This window comes from Odontesthes bonariensis, chromosome 21, assembly GCF_027942865.1.
Source record: "Odontesthes bonariensis isolate fOdoBon6 chromosome 21, fOdoBon6.hap1, whole genome shotgun sequence".
In the NCBI taxonomy this organism is placed as follows: domain Eukaryota; kingdom Metazoa; phylum Chordata; class Actinopteri; order Atheriniformes; family Atherinopsidae; genus Odontesthes; species Odontesthes bonariensis.
The window spans coordinates 8,363,189-8,384,161 of record NC_134526.1 but is presented as its reverse complement, the minus strand read 5'-3'; the positions used below and the strand labels follow the sequence as shown (position 1 = coordinate 8,384,161).

The 20,973-nt window shown below is 42.5% G+C and overlaps 1 protein-coding gene, 1 long non-coding RNA gene and 3 other non-coding genes across 11 annotated transcripts in view; 4 read left to right on the top strand and 1 right to left on the bottom strand.

Annotated features, from left to right (window-relative positions):
* Positions 1–2,925: 2,925 nt before the first annotated feature.
* LOC142371351 (uncharacterized) lies at positions 2,926–4,603 on the top strand. The gene is made up of 4 exons (XR_012768016.1): positions 2,926–3,003; positions 3,740–3,776; positions 4,231–4,271; positions 4,486–4,603. It is a non-coding gene; the product is annotated as an uncharacterized LOC142371351 (long non-coding RNA).
* LOC142372212 (small nucleolar RNA SNORD88) lies at positions 3,579–3,670 on the top strand. Its single transcript, XR_012768205.1, has one exon. It is a non-coding gene; the product is annotated as a small nucleolar RNA SNORD88 (small nucleolar RNA).
* LOC142372210 (small nucleolar RNA SNORD88) lies at positions 4,067–4,158 on the top strand. The gene has a single exon (XR_012768203.1). It is a non-coding gene; the product is annotated as a small nucleolar RNA SNORD88 (small nucleolar RNA).
* On the top strand, positions 4,311–4,400 carry LOC142372213 (small nucleolar RNA SNORD88). Its single transcript, XR_012768206.1, has one exon. It is a non-coding gene; the product is annotated as a small nucleolar RNA SNORD88 (small nucleolar RNA).
* Positions 4,604–5,861: 1,258 nt separating the features above from the next.
* Positions 5,862–20,973, bottom strand: part of shank1 (SH3 and multiple ankyrin repeat domains 1) — an 80,958-nt gene continuing 65,846 nt past the window's right edge. For 2 of the 7 annotated variants that reach the window (XM_075453317.1, XM_075453323.1), the window contains 10 exons: positions 20,751–20,886; positions 20,577–20,657; positions 17,744–17,770; positions 17,582–17,638; positions 17,281–17,396; positions 16,877–17,000; positions 12,785–16,319; positions 12,509–12,520; positions 11,337–12,227; positions 5,862–9,384 (listed from right to left, as the gene is read on the bottom strand). In XM_075453317.1, coding sequence (XP_075309432.1) covers positions 9,297–9,384; positions 11,337–12,227; positions 12,509–12,520; positions 12,785–16,319; positions 16,877–17,000; positions 17,281–17,396; positions 17,582–17,638; positions 17,744–17,770; positions 20,577–20,657; positions 20,751–20,886 — 5,067 coding nt within the window. In that variant the 3' untranslated portion in view covers positions 5,862–9,296. The remainder of the gene's footprint in view (positions 9,385–11,336; positions 12,228–12,508; positions 12,521–12,784; positions 16,320–16,876; positions 17,001–17,280; positions 17,397–17,581; positions 17,639–17,743; positions 17,771–20,576; positions 20,658–20,750; positions 20,887–20,973) is intronic. The other 5 variants (XM_075453320.1, XM_075453318.1, XM_075453321.1 and 2 more) reach the window with 5 other exon arrangements.

The following is a 20,973-nucleotide window of genomic DNA, read 5'->3' as shown; positions in this document are numbered from 1 at the left end:
AACTTTACTATGAATTAGTACACTTCAGACTTCCTATGGGAGATTTACAGCAATAACGTAACATTAAGCCTTTTCACAACACATCACTGAATACCTTGATGGTTTTAGAGTGCATTGGGTAGAAGATTGGTGTTGTTAAAACAACCAAACTCCTGTTTCCCCTCCAATTTTGTTCTTTGTACAACCTTGTCTACAAAATAGTCATGAGACCATTAAAAATAAAAACCAAAATAGAATAGATCCATTTTCTACACCCGCTTAATCCAATTCAGGGGCGCCGGGGGTTAGAGCCTATCCCAGCTGCCATTGGACAGGTTGCAAGGGGCATCTGGGACGGGGCATCAGTCCATCATCGGGCCAACACAGAGACAAACATCCATGCACACTCACACTAAGTCAGAGGGTCAATTTAGAGTCACAAATCAACCAAGCATGCATGTCTTTGGATGTGGGAGGAAGCCAGAGTACCCAGCACCTAAGATACATTGGGGAGCACATGCAAACTCCACAGAGAAAGACTCCAGCGGGGATTTGAACCAGGAACTCTTTTGCTGTGAGACAACAGTGCAAACCACCACACCCGTGCGCAGCAGAAAAATCAAGATACAACGATTTTTAAATGATTTAAAACTATGTTGAAAGGAAAATAGTACAAGAACGTTAGAATTAGACAAGGATAAAAAAAAATAAAAATAAAGAAGATGGAAAAGTTGTGTGATGCTGAAAAAACATCTCACGACTAATGACGGCTGGCCGGTTTTCTCTCAGTGGTAAAGATGGGGGAGGGTTCCCCTCTCTGTGAAGAACTGTGTTGGCAGATAGTTCCAACAGACCTCTCTCAGGGAAGACATTCCTTATTTCAGCAGGACAAACCATATTCTGTACCTGTTATAGCAGCATGGCTCCAGTAAAAAAAAACTCCAGATAGTAAACCGACCTGTCTGCAGTCCAGACCAGTCACCACTAAAAACATTTCGTGCATAACTCAGTGAAAAATACTACAAACTAGTTCAGGAGTTTTGGAACAACATTACACTTTAGTTTGTTTTCTAATGCTTACAGAGTGTTAACAGCAATAATACAATAAATAACTCAAATATATAGCCCCAAGACAAGCTCATTTATTCTACTCTTCAGGTCAAGTTTTGATGATAATAAAGCACATATTGAGTTAGACTTTGAAACTAAATTCAAAATCTTAAAAACATTAAAACTACATAAAGCAGTTATCAAATTCAAATGAATTAATGTTTTGAGACATTTGGAACAAGAGATCAATTAAAAACTCAGGAAAAAAAATGCATTTAGATGACCCACAGTTTAAACCCAACAATTTACTTCAAATAGTCTATTCTCTGTTTTTTGTAACGTTTCTCTTGGCTGCGCTGCCTCCCGTACATGTCTGTGGATTATCATAAAGAGAGGAGGATGGATTTTGTCTATAAATAAATAATCAGGAACTATTGTGAGTATTATATATTTTATTTACATGTAAATATTAAATTCTAAATATAAATGATGAGTCGCTCTTAATACGCAAAATGCCTCTCATAATTCATTATTAGTAGGCTAATTGATGAACATCCTGCCACTGAATATGTGTTAAAAAAAATAAGTCAGAAGGAAACCTGCAGAAGAAAGTCTTCTAACGTCTGTCTCTCTGTGTTTATTTGCATTTAGTAGTAACATTGATACATTAAGTACCAATTGTTGTTCAGATGTTGTACATTTTGCTACTGCATTTGCCTTTTATTTTGATCTACAAATATTCGACCTTGTACTGCATAGATAATTTCCCTGCATTTGTCTATCTGTCTGAGAGGCTGGTAATCGTCATAGTTAAGTGTTATTCATAGTTAATTCCTGGTTTTAGGTAGACTGTACACTGATCTCTGGTGGTAACTCGTGGTAACTACAACTCCATCCATCCATCTAATGATTGGACTACAGGTGTAAGAGTCAACAAAGCAACTGATGATGATCAAATGACTACTTTTCAAACTTTTTTATACAGCTGTGACAGTCATCCTGCTTTACAGTTATGAGAGTAACTGACCTCTAGTGGTTACAGTCGGCAACTACACCTTAACTCCGCAAGCATTGAGGTAGAAGATCCAATGAGGTGGTGTCAGTCATGCGCTTTGAGCACCAAGGGGCACTCACAGTAAATACTCTCAGGTCATCAGGTCTATATAGACTCGTGACTATTTCTGTCCTAATCTTGCTTTTTGCTCTGTAAAACTTTTGCTGGAAGAAGGGGATTCATTTCTAATTTAACAAAATTGTAGTTTAAGTCAATGTAATGCAGTGAGTAAAGGTAGTTTGTGTCTTTTCCTCTCTCTAGTGGTAACAATGAGGCATAGCATCTCACAGTGAATTAGATTTTTACAGTCAAACATGATATGATGGTAAAACTTCTGGTTTATGCTTTCAAAAATAAATTATGTGATCTGATGATATAGGTGCGCCATTTGGCCATCAGAGGGTAGAAATTATCACGATTAAGAGCTGTGTTGTGCACATATACAAGAGCTGTTTCTTTCTTACTAAAAAGAGGAAATGTTGTAAAAATAGTCCAATTGTCTGAGTGTTCATCTTTTATCTAAAGCAATGTCACTGCAAACACTTGTTAGTTGTATTTCTTTACCTGCCTTCGTCAGTATCAGACTCAGAGTCATTTGCATGTAAAATGGATGTTTTGCTTCGATTACCATACGACGTATGTTGAGTTTGAAGCAATACACCGCCCACCTCTTACTATACTGAATATGTTTTATTCTGAAATTACCAGACACGTTCAACTTTACTTTACGCCTTTTAAAGTATGGATCTGCAGTAAGCCCTGATGTATGGCATAAATGCCATGCGCGACTCCCCTCCTATCCACTAGGTGGCGGTAATGAGCCCACACCATAGCTGCCAGCCGTTAAAATAGACCAGGCGGTCGAAGCTGCATGCCACACATGTGCTGGTAGCAAAGCCGACGAACTCGTGGTGTGACTGGTAAGAGAAAACGACCAATTTCACAAATGCACAGCTTCTTCTTAGATGAGAATTATTTTTGAGCACTTACGCGTTAAGTACCACAATGAGACAAGGCTGTAAATAAGTTAGTGGTCGCGTGCTTCTTACTCCGATCCACGTTAAATAATGGTTACTTAAACTACTGTCGGTGAAAGCTTGTTTAATTTTATTGTGAGATGCTTTTAGTTGCCGAAAAGCATGCAGAACTAAACACGTTAAGATGTGGCTACAACTCTTAGCATGTGCTAGCTCACAGGAACTCTTGTTATGTGGAGTTGAATAAATCCAAATTGATTTGAATACTTTTTTAAACGTAGATTCTGTTGTCACCAAAATTGTTATGCTGAATATTGGTTCCTCTGTACGATTATTCTTAAATCACAGTGGGCCTACCTCCACGTGGTAAATGGTTACTGCTAGCATGATGGCTAACAGTCAACTGCAATCACATATCATTAATTGGCTTTTTTTTCCATATAGCCTTGAGAGCTTAAACGTAACTTTTACGTGGTCGTGTCATAAATAATTTAATCTCTGAAGTGGTTTAAGTTGTCCTTCTCCCCTGATGACTTGCACTGGGCTCTGAGTCCGCGTGAAGAGGAACGTGCATCTTTGGCCCTGACAAGCTGAAGTCCCTGAGGAGAAAATGAACCAGATGTAGGTTAAACCTGATGAAATATCATCGTTTTAACTCATTTCTTTCTTGTCCTTGCAGGTTGCTGAACAAACTGTTTGAGCTGGGCTCCAAAGAGGTGAGTTAGAAAATGTTAGCTTCACATTTGAGCCAGTTTATCAGCTGGAAAAACATTCAGTCTTTGAATAATTAGATTAGATGCAGGTGAAGCCTACCTGACCATGTGGAGAGTGGACAAACTAAGTCAGTTTTAAAAGAATGATATATATATATACGAATACCTTAATGAATCACAAATGGTGATCACAGTTGTTGAAGCAGTAAAGTATCTCCCACTTGCTCACGGCAGTTACTGTGACTCGTTGCCTTTTTTAGTATGTTTGATTAGTGCAGCTGTAGGTTGGTGTCCTTCTCCCCTGATGACTTGCACTGGGCTCTGAGTCTTTATGAAGAGAAACGTGCATCTTTGGCCCTGACAAGCCAAAGTTTCTGAGGAGAAAATAAACTCATGGTGATTGAATAATGGTTACGAAAATTAACTAACCCTCTTTTCTTTTTCTTTTTTTAATAAGCTGGCGTAATCGAGTCAGAATGCAGACTGGACCCAAATCAGGTTTGTGTCACACAACACTTGAACAATGCTGTGAATGTTCATCTCTTGTGATGTGTTGCACTGGGCTCAGAAAATCAGTGGTGAGAGAAGTGCGGCTCTGCCCCTGACAAGGCAGAGTCTGAGGAGATAGTGGTCAGAAATATTTTTACTGTTTAGGACCATGATGAAGCTCTTTAATTGCCTAACAGATTTTTATTTTTTGTTTAATTTCCAGGTATTGATCTTCCTGCAGAGAGTCTTCCTCATATCAAAGTTGCAGCATAGTTTTCCTCTTTATTTTTTTCCAGTTATTGATCTACAATTTTCTACTTTAAATTGCTTTGATTACTCAAATAAAAGTTATAAAAAAAAAACGATGTTGCATTTTCAGTTTGTTTTAATTTTATCCCCACATATACATGGACTTGGTAACCTTTCAGACACTCCTTGGGTCTTCACTATGACTCGGGTGCAGTAGTTATATATGTGCTACAGTTGCTTTGCTTTAGACCAGGGATGTCGACAAACCTGATTCAGATTAAATGGATCTCTTCAAAAGATTGTTAAATCCTGCACAAACCAGCGAATGAGGCATCGATCTGATTCAGGTGTGTTGAAGCCGGAAACATCTAAAAGATAGTGGCCCTCGATGACTGGAGTTAGTCTCCGATTTAGACTCGTTAAGAACCTGATTCTTGAACATTGGAAATGATAAACGGAAGGTGTAAAAAGCTTTTATTTTGTGTGTGTGTGTTTCACAAAATAAATGCTGATCGTGTCAGAATAAGTAAGAAACTGGTCTAATTTATATGTACTGTATAAAAGTAAGCTATATTCAGTTGGTGCATTTTGAAACTAAAGTCTTAACTTTGGATGCTACTCTTTTAAAGTCTTACTGGTTGCCAGAAAACACCTGTAGTCAAGACTTGCAACAAGGTTTTCTACAGTAGCGTGTGATCTCGGATAAAACGTGAAAAATGACTGCCTTTTTAACCTGACAGCATTCAGATTGAGTTGATGTGAAAAAAAAAAAGACTCAATTCTCAGCCACAATGTAGAGATACTGTGGTTATAAGTGAGTTATCTTAGATGTGGTCTACTTACATGACAGGTGATTAAATAATTAGTTGGACTTAAGTATGTTTTGAGAATTTATACCCTCTGTTAAATCTATAAAAAGACAAAAGTAACCGAAGAGCTTTTGAAGGTCACGAAATAAAAAATACTTTGCAAGAGTCGACCTGCAGAAGCTGCATTTCTAATGCTGGAGACCACACTCGGATGACTGAGGATAGCTGCAGTGAAAGTCTGGCAGAGGAAAAAGACGAGCTCTGGTCTTAAACCAAATGAACATTTAAAAAAGTCTAATTTAGATATGATTACTCTAAAACCCAACAATCTCCATATAAAGCTCATTTAATTACTGTTTTGGGTTCTTTTTTTGGTTATCAACTCAGTTTAAGTCAAACATTTCTGGACTCACCTGCATTTACAAAAGTGTGATCTGTAAAGTAAAAGCATCGATTTGCTTCACTGGACATAACCAGTGTTCAGATAGAAAAGAACATTCAAGACTTCACAAACCATGAGTTGGAACTTAGTTTCTGTATCTTTATTATAATTCTAACAATTTATTATCTCTTAAAACATTTGAAATTCATATACATTTATATGAATGTGTATATGCATATCACATATACATATATATTCTGTAAGTTATCTTTCATCAGTTCATATTCTCTTTTTTTTTTTAAAGATCTCTTAAAAGGAAAATAAATGCTTTCTATAGAGTCAGACCAATTCCCTCTGATAGTAACATTTTCTTATGACAGCATCTGTGAGTGCTAATACAGTTACAACTACTGAATGCAAAGAAAAGGAAAAGACTCAAAACTGTATCTCACCAGTCACTTCATGAGAGGATCATTGTATCAGCAAGAGATGTGTTCAAAATTATGTATACATCATTTCTATTTGGCCCTATTTACACTAGCAAACTTTTTACAGACCTGATAGAAACATACAGAATATGCTGTTAGAATAAGTTTGGATCAGTAGCCACAGTCTGCTTGTTTTTTTTTCTTTTGGATGCAAATTACTTCAACACCTCTGAAGGGAAATGTAAAAAGTCACAGTTGGTAATGACAATAGGGTCATTGCATAATATGCTGGTTACAAACGATGAGCTGTGAGCACACTGGCACATGTTAGCGATCGCAGGAGGTGCTTTGTACAAAAGAGTGAACCGAGTGAAGCTCAGATCAGCGACTGGAAGGGGCAGATGCAGAGAACAGGTCAAACTGTATAGAAAGCAGAACAGTTAAATAAATACATTTTACCTTTTTTATGTTAAACATTATTTGGAAGACAGAGATTCTTTAGAACTTTTGAGACTTTTTTTTTTTTTACACCTTAAACCATAGTTAGATGACCATTATTTTCATCGTCCTTATTGCTATTTCCCTTCCAGTCAATTTGAATCTATTCTTGACCATCAGTACATAGCAAATATGAAAACAAACCCATTTAATGACCTTTGTGATTCACATTAATAACCAGTGTGTATGTGCACTTTGAGAAAAAAGATGGCATGAAAACTCTTCATCTTTCGACTGAGGATATCAGAGCCGAGAGGAGAAAAACCCCCACATGGATGCCCTGATGTAAAATGCACATTTGACACATGATGTGTTGTTCGTGGACTCAAAAAGCAGCAGGAGAGGTGAAGCGTTGTTCAAGGTAGAGAAGTCATGAAAGAGCCCTTATTTTTGATATCAGCAAAGGTAAGACAACAAGGAGTCGGGTAATAATGAGACAGAAACGTTTCACTAAAATCCAAAGATTTCAGAGCACTATGACATGCGCACAGACACCCAAACACAGAGGAATTAAATTGGTGTATGGGCTGGCTGTTGTGTAGGATTATGAGATATTCTAACTTATAGAAAGTGTTGAAATGGAAAAAAGAAACTGTCATGACTGTGTCATGTGCAGCTGCTACATGTTTACAGCATCTGCACAACACTGAGTGGTAACTAATGTTTATAAGAGTGAGAAAATGAGATTTTGAGGCCTTCAAACCTAACATGTATTTTTAAAGCTTCACAGTCTGAAAACAGAAACAAAATACTTTGAAATGTGCTTCACATTTAGTTGCAATACTTCTTGTCACATAGAAGCAATGTTCAGGGAACAATGCACCAAATAATACAGTCTGTCAATTCAAAAATACCTTCATATACATTTATTTATATTTATATATATATAATACCATGGTGATTATCTTCAGTATGCAGTCAGAACATAAGCTGACTGAACTAAAGAGCCATCTGAGTTCTCAATGGCAGAAACCAGGACTTTTCTGAGGCTATAATAACAATAAGGACGATGATAGTAATGACGAATAGTAACAATAAATCTCTTCATATCAATATCAGTATTCCAGTGTTCCCATTTAAAGTTTAAAAACTGTAAGAACAATCATAGTAATAAAACTCGATATAAGCATTTCTCTTGGATCCCTCAGCCGTGCGGCTGCTTGTTTCCTCCAGGATTTTGTCAAAGGAGAAAGGCCACTCCTGGAAGGAGCAGGGGGGATTGGGTGGGAAAGAACAAGAGAATGGCAGTTTTTACTCTTCCCCTCCCCTCTCCTTTCCAGTCTCCCTCGTATAGAAGGTCTGAAAGAGTGTACAGCATCTGCCCTGACGCTGAAGGAGTCTTTCTCTGTAAATATAATCCTTTGGGAGATTTCTCTTCACATTGTCATAAATCCCATCTAACAGTTGAAAGCACAGTCTGTCTCCTTTATGTATAAGTACATCTTGGATCCAAACATGAAGTGTGTGTCTCTCTTTCTATATATATATATATATTTATATATATATATAAGATGTCCCATAAATTCCTACACAAACACTGGTAAGTGCTTGTGATTATGTGTGTATACATGTTGGTGTATGCATGCAGGCATGGATAGTAGTAACTTGGGTGCCTGTGTGTGCATATAAGTGTTTTTTGTATATTTATATCTTTTATGTTGTTGGTCTGGGCACTTATTTTTGCTACAAATTTGTGATACAGTGACCAGTCTGTATATATGTCGTTACAAGACTTAAGATGATAAAGAGCTATAGAGAAACATACGTGATCCTGATCACAGGACCCGCGACGAGGACAGAGCCCTACCAGCGATGAGGTAAAAACAAGACGCGACCAATCAAAGCCAAACACACAGCAAGCCTCCTTGGCCGGAACCAAGGACACAAGTCGTCCATCTGCTCTCTCATCACCTCTAAAAGACGTGGAAGCTGTCAAGATATGTGGCTTCGTCCTGTGTTCACCATACACACAAACAAAGTCTTAGTCTTTCACACATTCATCACAACTCACCCTCAGATACTCCTCCTCCCTGATACTCAGGCATGTTTTAAAATGAACATCTTTTCACATGATGGGACTGTTAATGATTGCAGTCTGAATATTTTCTCATTCTTTGCCCTGAAGAAATAGAAGAAACCCGCCAGCTGAAGTGTAAAGGGACCATTCAACAAGATGACCTACCAACATCCTTACATTCTCGTGATCGCCAACAATACACCTGCTTCTCAATTTCTTTCAAATCTAATTGGCTTGTGATAGTTTTTCTCAAGTATTTGCTTTCAGTTTCCTCACTTCATCTCTTCTAATCTCTGCTGCAGCCATGGAGTCTTCATATGCTTTTGGACGAGAGGGTGTTTGCGTTACTTGTGTTGATTGATGTGGCCATGCATGCATGTAGGAAATGTACTTGTGTAACTAAGCCTGCCACAAGAGGAGAGCGCCAGCCGATGTTTTTATGGATCGTCAGCCCTTCCTCCATCCTTGTGTTTCCATCTCTCTCTTTGGGACTTGACTCTTTCTTTGTGTTGCTCTCTGTGTGAAATCTGTTCGAAGCCTCATTTGTTGTGTGAATCCACCATGGACAGCAGCAGTTGTGGCTTCCTCCCTCATTGACTTCAACCCCTCCTTCTTCTCTGTGCCTCTCTTTCTGTGTCTCCATTTGCAACCTCAGCTTCGACTGCCATCGTCCCTCCTTCTCTCAGTCTGTCCATCCCGAGGTGAGAGGACAGAAATGGGAAACGGGCTGCTGGACAGCCTGAAAACAAAATAACAAACACAGGACAAAAGATATGTTGGATGCTTTTTGTGAAGTGTGTTTGTGGCCTTGCCTACTTTAAAATGGAGAGGATAATTTGGTCATTACGAATTTAAAGCGGCTCATGTACTGGTGACGCACAACATGACTAATGAAGCAGAAACACACGATACCTGACCATTGTGATGAAGTATTTTTCAGCCCACAAATTAATCATAACAATGATCACCATAAACTAAGGAGTCTGTCATTAAAGAATTTGCTTTTCCTCTAACTGAGTGTGGTGAAAACTGGAAGGCTTTACACCATTAAACAGGAAGAGGGTGCTGTTTGTTTGTGAAAATTAAACGGATGTTTTTTAAGGAGTTACCCATTCATTTTTATGTTTAAACAGTAAAAAAAACAAAAAAAACAAACAAACCATTACTATGAGGAATTAATTTACGGTTAATTCCTTTTGATCCTAATATTTTCATTAATATTGGTTACATTCTTTACGGGAACTATTGTCATGTGATCTGAATCTATGAAAAAAGGAAAACAGGTGTTAATGCAGATTTTAATGATAGATGAATGCAATCTACAACCCCATACCTGAAAAAGTTGGATGTGAGTGATGCATATCTTAATAAAGATTTACAATTCATTTGAATCCTGTGTTTATCTAAAATATGTCACAAAGACAACATTTGACAATTTCATACAACAACTGATTTCATACACTGAAGAATCATTTTGAAGCTGATACTGGCAACAGAGGCAAGAAAAACTTCAATTGTTGTGCAGTGCTTGATTGAATCACTTTGAACACCTCACAACAGTGAACCCTATGTCCAGAAAAGTTGGAAAGTTTTCTTGAATGCAACAAAAACTTGAATTATTTTCAGCGTCTTCACCAGTCTCACCACCAACTTGACCAGCGTAGTGCATTGTATTTAGAAAATATAAACAAATTAGGAACTCGATGCCAGCAACACACTTAAAAGATTGGGAAAGAAGCTATGAGACATTCTTGAGGAATCTCCAATCAGCAGATTAAGTGGTGCCCAGTGAGGGTGTCAGGGTTGGGTATAAAAGAAGCAGCCATCAGAGGACGAGTCTTTCTAAGCAAGGGTGAATCTTGGCTCACTACTTTGTGTCAAACGCATCAGAAAATCATTGATCGGTTCAAAAATATTCTTTTCTAATGTAAAATTGCAAAGACATTTGGTCTTTAAAGGAGACATGCCCTTATCCAAGTATAAATGGTAAAAAAAAATATAAATAAAAAAAGATCTTCAGTATCATAGTGTGAGCAGATTCAATGTACAGAAAGCACTAATTAACCCCAGGGGTAAATACTTTAAGTGAAGGTGTGAATGAGGCTTAAAGGTAGGGTAGGAGATCCTGGATTTTGAGTCCAGCGAAGCTGCATTTTAAAAATACACAGGTAAAAAGTCCCAACCCTTTTCTTCACTTTTCCCCCGAAGGCACGCCTCTAGAGTACATGAACGAGCACGAAGGTGCACGAGCGCTGTTCTGACAGCAAGCATCGATCGTTGCCGTATTTAGTATTTAGTTTATGCTAACTATACGTTTAATAATGCTAGGTGCTAGCCAAGCTGGCTCTAGTTTAGCTTCCTGCCAAGCTTCTGGACGTTCACGGAGCAGGGTACGCGCACAGGGAGAAGGAGGGGGAGGGAGGAGCAGATTGCAGTTTGATAGAAGGCATCAGTATCCAATCATTGTGAACGGTCCGTTCACAATGATTGGATACTGTTTTTTCTATTTGTGTCAAAACTTTTAATTAAATGGTTGCAATGGGGGTGTGAAGAGTATTTCAAGCAATATGTAAATAAATGTTCCAGAAAAAGATCCCCTACCCCGCCTTTAATGGATCAACAAGAATGACCCCTGTTGTGACTTCTCTAATCTAATTAATAAGCAGCTAACATGTCTATCTGCAGCCTTACCTGTCAACTACAGTCCTCAGGGCTCGTTCTATATTCATGCGGTGGCCTACTCGTGTCACACCCAAATCCAGGTAGTCTTCCTTAGTCAAAGAGGGTAAATGCGTGCCATCAATCTCATTGTCCAGGAAGCGCTCTCTGTGCTCTCCCAGGTTCAGGTATCCCAGCCAGTCTGCAACATCAAACTTGGTCCAATAGGGCAATGGCTTGGAGGCAAAAGGTTTTGTAGGGGGTGGGGGTGGTAAATGAGGGTAACTCAGGCAAGTAGGTGGAGGGAGAGGGTGCAAGGGTGGAGAAGATGTCCCTGACAAGAAATGAGTCGGAGAAAGGGATCGAGAGACGACTAGGGTGGAATTTGGAGGCGGAGGTGCACCAGATGGGGCAAAAAGAGGAGGGGATGGTGAGAAGTAAGGATCTCCAAGTGGGTTTCCAGGTGATGGTGGGGTGACTGAACCACGAAGGTCATAGATAGCACTGTATAGAGGTGTGGTTGGGAGAAGTGGAAGTGATGAAGGACGTGGTGGACCAACCTTGGGCCTCTCTGATGGGGAAATAAGTGGGCTCGGAGCTCGTCTGCGCTGCAGTATATGTGATTCTGCTTTACGGGACTCACGACTGGGGATAAACTGGAATTCCAGGGCTTTGGTCCTATAGACGGGTCTGTGCTTCGGGGACGTGGGGTAAGGGGAATAAGATGTTGGGGACAGTGGGGAATGTGAACGTGGAGGCTGAGAGGCTGCTGGAGGCTGAGGTGATGGGGATCGTCCCCAGTTTGGGTACTGGGAAACAGGTGTGGGGGATGGGGATAACGATGGCTGTGATAATGAGATTGGTGATGGTGACTGGGATCGAGCTGAAGGGGGGCTCAAAGCTGAGGCAGAGTCTTCTGAAAATCTGCGAATAGAAAGAAAGAGAAATTAATGGAAAACCATGACAATTATTAAAGAACGGCGAGGTGAAAGACATGCACACACGCAAAGGAGAACTTTGTCAAGCCACTGTTTTTTATTGCCAATATTTTGATTGTGTAGAATGAGCAGTTTTTAGTTTGCTGTGGTTTCCTCTTCTACTTCACTGTGTCATAACAGACTGTAAATTCAAGCAGGTCAGAGTCAAGCTAAAAGTTTATGTTCTTCCAGACAGAAAGAAAAATACTGTGGAGGCGACTCTGTTACCTGTTTCTGCTTCTGTGAGAAACACATGGAAAAAGCCAGAGAAATAAAAGAGAGGTTTACACATTGAACTCACAAGACTTACAAGACAAACTTACAAAGACAGACAATACAAAATTCATTATAGAAGGCTTGAACATCAATTGGGGGGTAAAGAGCTCACCAGTGTTTTCACAAAGGTGAAACATTGATACAAAGATCATGTCAACAAAAACAAAAAATGTTGTTCATGCGGTGACATGGGCAACTTGATAGAATCAAGTATTTGCAAATGTGTACCTGTGTCTGCCCAGTGGCCTCTGGCTGCTCCAGCTGTCCTTGCTTCTTTGCTGCAGTTTGCTGCTCAGCTCATTAATGATGCTAGGCTTCATACTGGATGCAGGAGGGTAAATCTTCCTTCCTTCTAAAAGTGCCCCTGACTGGCTGCCTCCTTCACCGCTCATCTGGCCATCTCCCCACAGAGGCTTCATCTCAGGAGTGCGTGGTCGATCAAAATATGGTGAAGTGGGGCGACCCAAATTCTGCATATCCCTAACACCATATCCATCCTGGCCACTTTCATCCTCTCCCACTCCCTCCTCGATATCGTCCTCTTCTTGCTCATCTCTTCGTCTGTGGGAGTGAAACGATGCAGGAGCAGTGCTGGTCTGTCTTTGTAGATCCCCGGCACGACCTCCCTCTCTGAACCTGCTGGATTTTGGGTAGGTGGAGGCTGCTGCTGTTGCATTCTGCATCTCAAAAGTTTGTCCATCAAGGTAGCTCATGTAAGACTCAAGAAAATCCCCAGCTCTTTCTGTTTCCCCTCTTCCCTCCATTCGTCCTCCAGCTCCTACTCCCACTCTTTCACCTCGGTCTACTCTGTCTCCCCGGACACCAGCTCCACTTAGAGCCAGGATGCTGTCCAGATGATGGTCACTGCTGCTGCGGCTATCCAGTTCTTCAATCCCAGAGTCCACCACTGTCTCCTGGGACTCTCCTTTTTTGGTAGCAGCAGCAGAACGATGGTGCTCCCCTGCCCTGCGACTGCCTGTGATAATGGTGGAGGATGTTGCATGTGTAGCGTGTGAACGCTGTGTATACTGCATGGAGGTGCTTGTTGTGGTGGCAGCAGTGGTGGTTGTAGAAGCACAGCTAGCGGTCATGGCATGGGACATAGTGCCCCTGTGTTGGACAGTGGTGGCAGTGGCGGAGGAAGAAGCTGGAGGACCACGGTAGGCTGGGGGAGGCGCAACTGTGTGTGGGGGAGGCGTGGGTGAAGACCGTCCGGAAGTGTGAGTGCTGTTGTAAAGGTGATGAGACATAGAGAACGGTCTGTGGTAGGATCCAGGAGGAGGTGGAGGTGAGACGGGTGGGGGAGGTGGGGGGCCCATGGTTGACTGCAGGGTCGAGGGTGAGGGAGGGGGTTGGGGATTGGGCGACGTCTGGCAAGGTGAAGGAGCAGACTGAGTCAGGTTTGCCACTTCACTGTCATAAGATGTGAGGCTGGAGGCAGTGGAGTCCCCTGCCTGAGGCGAGGGCAGGGGTGTGTGAGCAGGAAATCCACTTACAAATTGTTCTTTTTGGGAGGGTGGAGGAGGTGGGGGTGGTGGTGGGGGTGGAGGAGGCGGAGCAGGTGGGACCTGCTGTTGGCGATGGGCCAGGTTATTGGAGAGCATCCCATGTTTTGAGTATCCCGATATTCCCCTGTCAAAACTGTTAGCAAACTCTAAAGGTGGTGGGAGGGGGTCTGCGTAGACAAACTCATCGTCTGCATCAACTGAAGGGGCAGGGGGAGGAAGAACCATCAGGCCTTTCCCAGTGCTCCCAGTAGGGTTTACTCCCTGCTGAGTATTTGTTTGTGAAGGAGCGGGAGGTGTGAGGGACAATATATAGGCATCAGCTTGACTTTCCATCCTGAGAAAAGAAGGCCTCCGAGGCTGCTGAGACTGAGATGCATGCTGAGCAGCGCTATCAGCAGCCGCTGCATTAGCAGCAGCCTGCTCTGCCCTCCTAATGTAACCTTCTCTCTCTTTGTCCCTTTCCCTTTCTCTTGACAACTCTCTCTCCCGTTCCCTTGACCTCTCCCGCTCTCTTTCTTTGTAAGATGGCTGATATGCCTGAGACTGATAGTGGTGTGTGTGGACAGTTTTGTCCTCAGAGAAACGAACTCTAAGCCCCTCACGAGCCCCTCCTCCTTCCCGCTCCCTCTCCCCTCCACCACCCTCCTCACCCCACACACTCCCAACTCCTCTGAGGATTCTTGGTGAGGGTGGGCGACCAACTGTGGGCGTGGTTGCCGCCAAAGAGGAAGAAGTGACCAGATAAGAGCTTGAGGACTGTGCAGAGGATGACACTGGCTGAGAGGTGACAGTGGATGAAGGAAACGCTGCACTCGACATCTGACGGGTAAAGTGGTGCTCTGTTCCCCTCCTTAACCTACTGTCATCTCTAAGAGCCCGTTCTCTGGCTGCCAAGGCGAGGCCTAGTGGTGATGTGGGATCAAGCGCCTTCCCTGTTAGAGGGTGAATGAAGGTGGTGTTGATAGAGGATGCTGGTTGTCTGCCTGCTGCTGTGTACAAATCCGTAGGCACAGACTTGGGTTGATAGTCCAGGGCAGATGAGGAGTACTCAGGTAGGCCAAAGGCTGGAGGCATACTCCGTGTGTGATGGATAAAGGTATCCCCCGAGAACATCCCCTCATCGATGGACTTGGAGGGACGTAGTCGTGTTGATGAACTTTCAGCCTGTGTATTAAGCTGTTGCTGTGACACCTGAGTCCTTGTTACCCCTCCAATCCCGTCACTCACTCCCCCAAGGCTCACATCCTCCTCTGCAGACATGAACAAGGAGGCACTCTTTCGGCGGGCTTCATGAAATCGCTCCCTGTCTCTGCGAGCTGCACCAACAATGGCAGCCCCAAACTGGCTGGTAAAATCCAGATTTTCCTGGGCTCGAATAGAAGGCAAGGATGGAGGCGGGGGTGCTGGGATGGATGGTGGAGCAGGGGGCTGAGGAGCAGGAGTGGAGGGAGGAGGACCATGGGGTGTTTTTGTTTCACCTGCCTCCCCTGATGCAGGAACATCAGCCTCCACACTGCTGCCCTGGCTGCTTCGTCCACTGCTGCTGGTTGAAGGGGCCTTGACAATAATGGTGGGGATAGGAATGGAGCTTTTCTCCACTGGGTCTTTGCCCCCCAGTGTACCCTGGCCTATGCGTAGGTCCTCTACTTTAGACTGCTTTACTAGGGGGCCCTTACCTCTCCTAGCCCCACCTTTAGGACCACCTGCTGCAGCTGCACTGCGTTCCGCACGCTGGGGTTGACTCTGGGTAGTCTGTTGTTGCTGAGGTATTACAGTGGCAATGCTGGATGGGGGGACGGCTGAGCTATAGCCTCTTCTAAGACCTGCTGACTTAGCCCCCGGACCAACCCCTATCCCAGTTCCAACAGGCTCCCCAGTATAGGCAACCTTCCGTGAAGCAGTCCTGCTTTGAGCAGTATGAGCAGCTGCATGAACATATGAAGTTGTGTTGTCTGAGATTCCACCACTAGGGGCTGCGCTGGTACCACCTGCCCTCTCCCTGCCACCATGGGTGAAGTGCACTGACTGGGAGTAGGGCTGGTAGTGCGCAGAGGTGGATGTGGACTGGGATACGGAGACAGAGGGCTGCTGGGATGACTTGGCTCTCCAACCAAGGGGCGGAGCAGAGGAGAATGGAGGATCTGGTGGAGCTGTAGTGGGAGGAGGGGGGATGTCGTCTGGGCCAGGCACTGACAGACTCCGGGCAAACTTCATGGCTGGAGGGTGAAGGTACTGCTTCTCCTCCTCAGTCACACCTGCAGTACAGCATTTGCAAACAGAGAAAAACAAGGACATTGGAATTTATTATCAACAAGCGTGAACAAGAAAACAGAAACATTTGGGGGCAAAGAAAGTAATTTATGAGAGTGTCTGTCTAAATCTGCCTGCCCAAGAACCTGTAAGCAAGTCTGTCCTCGTTTCTGTTAATGTGTAAATCAGTTAGTGTTTCATATTTCATATACAAGTTACAATTGGACAGCATTACACAGCAGCATTTGTTTTGTTGCTCACCAGAGAACCCATAATCATTTATAGGGGGAAGTTTGCAAAACCTTAATAAGCAACAAACCAGACAAAAGTATGTGACAAATAGAAGTGGGGTAAATATAAGACAAACAAATCTTGTAGTGACTTGATGGGAGTTTCTACAGTGTACAGCCAGATACAGATAAAGACCACACATTTGCCAACAGACAAGAAATTATTGGCTTTAGACAAACAGATCAGTACAGTGTAGACCTATGCTGGCCCAGAGGACAGACAGAAATGCGAACGGAGGGGAGGGCAGACGGAAAAGAACAGACAGCCTCACCGATGGATTTCTGCCGCAGCATACCGTGCGGTGGGGCATGACCTGAGGTGAATTGTCCACGGTCGTAGCCCAGGCCCACCCCTGAAGTCATCATCCCCATCCCAGATTGATCCCCGTAGCTCTGCTGAAATTACATGTGAAATGTGTTTAACTCAAGAGGCCAGATGGTACTGACAGAAGTCAGCTGACACAAATATGCATACACAAATCTTCGGGTTTAAACTTTCAAGCTTTTGCTGTCGAAAAAACTGGATGCATCTGGTTTTACTTTCATAGTCTTTAAATTGATGTTCACTTCTGCAACTCTTGTTATTTTAGAGAAGCACAACCTGACAATAAAACTACTCCTCATAAGAGCACATAAATATTACAGGATTCACATAAATCTATCTTATGATACACACCTCATTGCCATAGAAACTTCTTCCCCTGTCTCGCTTTGGCCCCTGTCCCCGTGTCCCTGGTGCCTCATTGGTACTGATCGTCTGCTGAGCTGCTGCAAGAATTTCATCTAGTTTATCTGAGAGAAAAAAGGAATAAAGAGACAGACAGGAAGAAAGAGAGAGAGGGAGACATATGACAATGACACAGAAAAATGGACAGCAACAGAACAAGGAAAACTGTGTGGAAAGGGACACGCTTCATGGCGGTGAATGGGAAAAAGAGATGTAGAAAACATCCACTGACAGACATGAGGTTGCTTACTCAAAGCCATCTGATAGACTGTCCTCTTCTTCTCTGCAACTTGTGAGGATTCGAATTCTTAAAGAGAGGAAATAAGGCCAGTAAGAGACTGAGCGGTGAATGCCAAGTCATTTTGGACAGACATAAATACAATGCCTTTAACAGGAGTGCACTAGAGCATACCTGATTTTTTTTTCCAAGGGGTAGCAGCTGGAAGGAGGACAAAAGGAGACTTAAGTTTTGGCAGGAGTGAAAGTGTGATAGCGTTGTTACAGTGAATACTAATCATCTCCCCCAGAGCCCAACAAACTGAGTCACCCTGTCAGGCTTTTCGATCTTTTATATAAAAGAACACACATTCACACCAAAGTGTCACACAGCTGAGGTCTGCAAACTCATGTCACCGTAAATATGCTACACACACATATGCTGCTTACTGTTACTCTCTTTAAAAAACACACACATATGGGGAATTAGTCTGAAGCTCACTCCCACCTCTCTCCACTGATAAACGGTTGATATCCCGTCAGCGGTGTTGTTAGGACAAAAAAGACAAAGGAAAGGCAGCATTAGTGGATAGCCCAGTGAGCAGAGAAGTCCAGAAAGGAGTGAAGAGGAGCAGTTAAAGGTGACCCTTTGCATCCACTGGTGTGAATGAGTTTGCATGTAGAGAGCAGGGATGGGCTTATCTGCAATACTCAAGCCATTGTTTTTATATGTGCTTTATCGAGCTTTATGAATACATTTTAATGCACGGTAGTAGCTAAATAAACTATAAAGTGTTTCAGAATTTATGCCTATTTCATGTTTTACTGTTTATAGAAGCATGTGGCTAAAGATATCCAAACAACACTTTCAAACAAAACCACCTTAGTGTCCTTGTTTCTTGCAGCATGACTTCTTGGTGAACTGGGACATTGCACCAATCACAGGGGTGAGATAGTTTAACAGGCATCACAGCTAAATAAATTATAATGCATTAGAATAAACATATGGCTGTGGCTGGCATGGCTTCATCACGCATTGTGCTTCTTTCACCTCGATTCAGGGGGAGATAAGCAACAAAAAGCTCTGGTAAAAGTTGTATCACTGCAAATCAGGCAACAAGATGTGAGAAAAAATTATAAAAAGAATATAATATTTATTGCTACATGTACATTACCCCATATTACACTGTAATTATACAGTTTTTGTACAACCCAAATTTCTTTTTGCAACTAGTTTGGCATATAGAAGCAGAAATGCCTTCTGACTTACTGGCCAACATACACGCATACAAATAAATCTGCAGCAAGCTAAGACAAGATTTAGCACTAGTAGTGTGGCACTTTCAGGCCTACACAGTATATCATTGCTCAATTAATTTAGATTCTTTGACATAAAGATGATGAAGTAATTAGTCTTCACAATTTCAAATCAGCAACATGGTTACTGCTGTTTCCTTCTCAAATTAATGACCACTTTTTCTCCAAAAGTCAATGCTGTTGCAGAAAGGGTGTATGTAAAATTAATGTGATTATTGATTAATGTATGCCCCCTGTAGAACTTTTGTTGGTTAGACTGAAGCTGTACACATCAGATAATACATGCAGTATCACTCCATACATACACTGCAGCTGGTAAGATAGTGGAAAGTATAGTGAGTAATAGCGAGAACTGTGGCAGTGGAGAGGTGGGTTCGGGGGTTCAGGACACTGGAACCTGTGTGTCAGACTGGGTGCTCATGCTTTGTGCTGCTCAGGTGAGGTCACACCACAGAGAAGGCAGGTAAGGGGAGGAGAGAAGGGAAAGAGGAAGCAAAAGGTTGATATCAACACCTAGAATAAATGTTAATAATATCCTGACTTCTGGAAGCAGGACATGACTCACTGTAATTGTTTTTTTTACAGGGATGGGCAACTGTTTGCAAGAAAAAGTAACCAGAACTGAGACCAACTCACAAAAGTCTACTGATTCTCCTCCAGCAGCTCATCAGTTGCTCACTGAGCATGCTCAGAACCAGACAGCAGTAGCGACAAGCACCAGAAGTGTTAAAAGGATATAAGCCAATCACCAATAAAATACTGGCCAACGTTCTGATCTGCAAATGGGGGCGTTGACCCTCACCATGCACTCTCCTCCCACCATTTTGCCTCAAATAGCGATGGCATACACATGGCCACACATATTACTGTTACCATAGCAACAGACCTGGAACAAAGTTGTTTTTTTTCCTCAAAGATTACTCATCTCAATAAATTTATCCTTGGTATGATCTTCCAAAGAAATCAAAACATTTTCAATATGAGATGATGAAAAAAAAAGCTAATATTTTGCAACTTCCTTTCAAAAAAGTAGAAAAAGTAGTCCAGACACTTTGTTGTGATGTTTCTGGTACCCCAAAGTTCTTCCCAGGTGACACCCAATCCCCTAAAGTGTTTCCTTAAATAAACAAATACAAGTGTCAGTGTGTGTGTGTGTGTGTGTGTGTGTGTGTGTGTGTGTGCGTGTGTGTGTGATAGACTGCTCTGTGGGCACTGGAGTTACAGCTGCTGGTGGGCCAGGGAGGAGAAGGGGGTGCAGGGGAGTTAAAGGTAAAATAAGCGAGCAGTGAGACAGGGATCACAGGGAGGATAGCGACACTTTTGTCTGGGTGGGGTTACCTGTAGTGGGGGTGCTGGAAGTGACAGTGTGGAACCTCTGAAAGAACAGTGAAATGCATTGAGACCGTCATCCATGGCGGCAGCCAATCTTCTCTTTGTCTTGTATCTGTTTCTGAATAACTACACTATATTTTCTGTGCTTTCTTGCTGTCTAAATTTAGACCAAGCTCAAGTTCCCTTCACACTTTCAGAATCTTTAACAACCTCCAACACTGGTTTCACACTGCCTCTATCATTCCTCATCACATCTGACAGTTTCCAACTTGTAAAGCCCCTTCATTCTTTGTCTGCATCTCTCTAAAATTATGTCCCTTCACTCTTTGTAATCCCTCTAGTTTTATCCTCCAAAAAGTTAATTTAAGCACGTTTCTTACCCATCTCCTCCAGCTCTGAAGTCATTGATTTGGACCGTAGGGCAATAGCAGGAGTGCTCAGCCTCTTGCTCTGCTGTGGGACTGGAGTAGAGGGAGAAGAAAAAGGCAGCTGTCGTCAGTCAAGCTGTTCAAAAACAAGTTTCACTTACCAAAAGCAAGCAGAAAGGCTCTTACTTTTCTTCCTTGCGCCCTCCTCCATGTCAGGGTTGCGAGTTACCATTACAACCTTGACCATGAGGCTGTTGCCGCCCTGCCGGATCATGTTGACGACCTGCCGGTGACCAACCTTCACCACGTTCTGACCATTGACCTGGGACACAGACACAGTTTTAACAGAATATAAGAACAAACCATTTCATCCCAATGACAGTTTCATTCTGTGCCATCAGTTACTGTA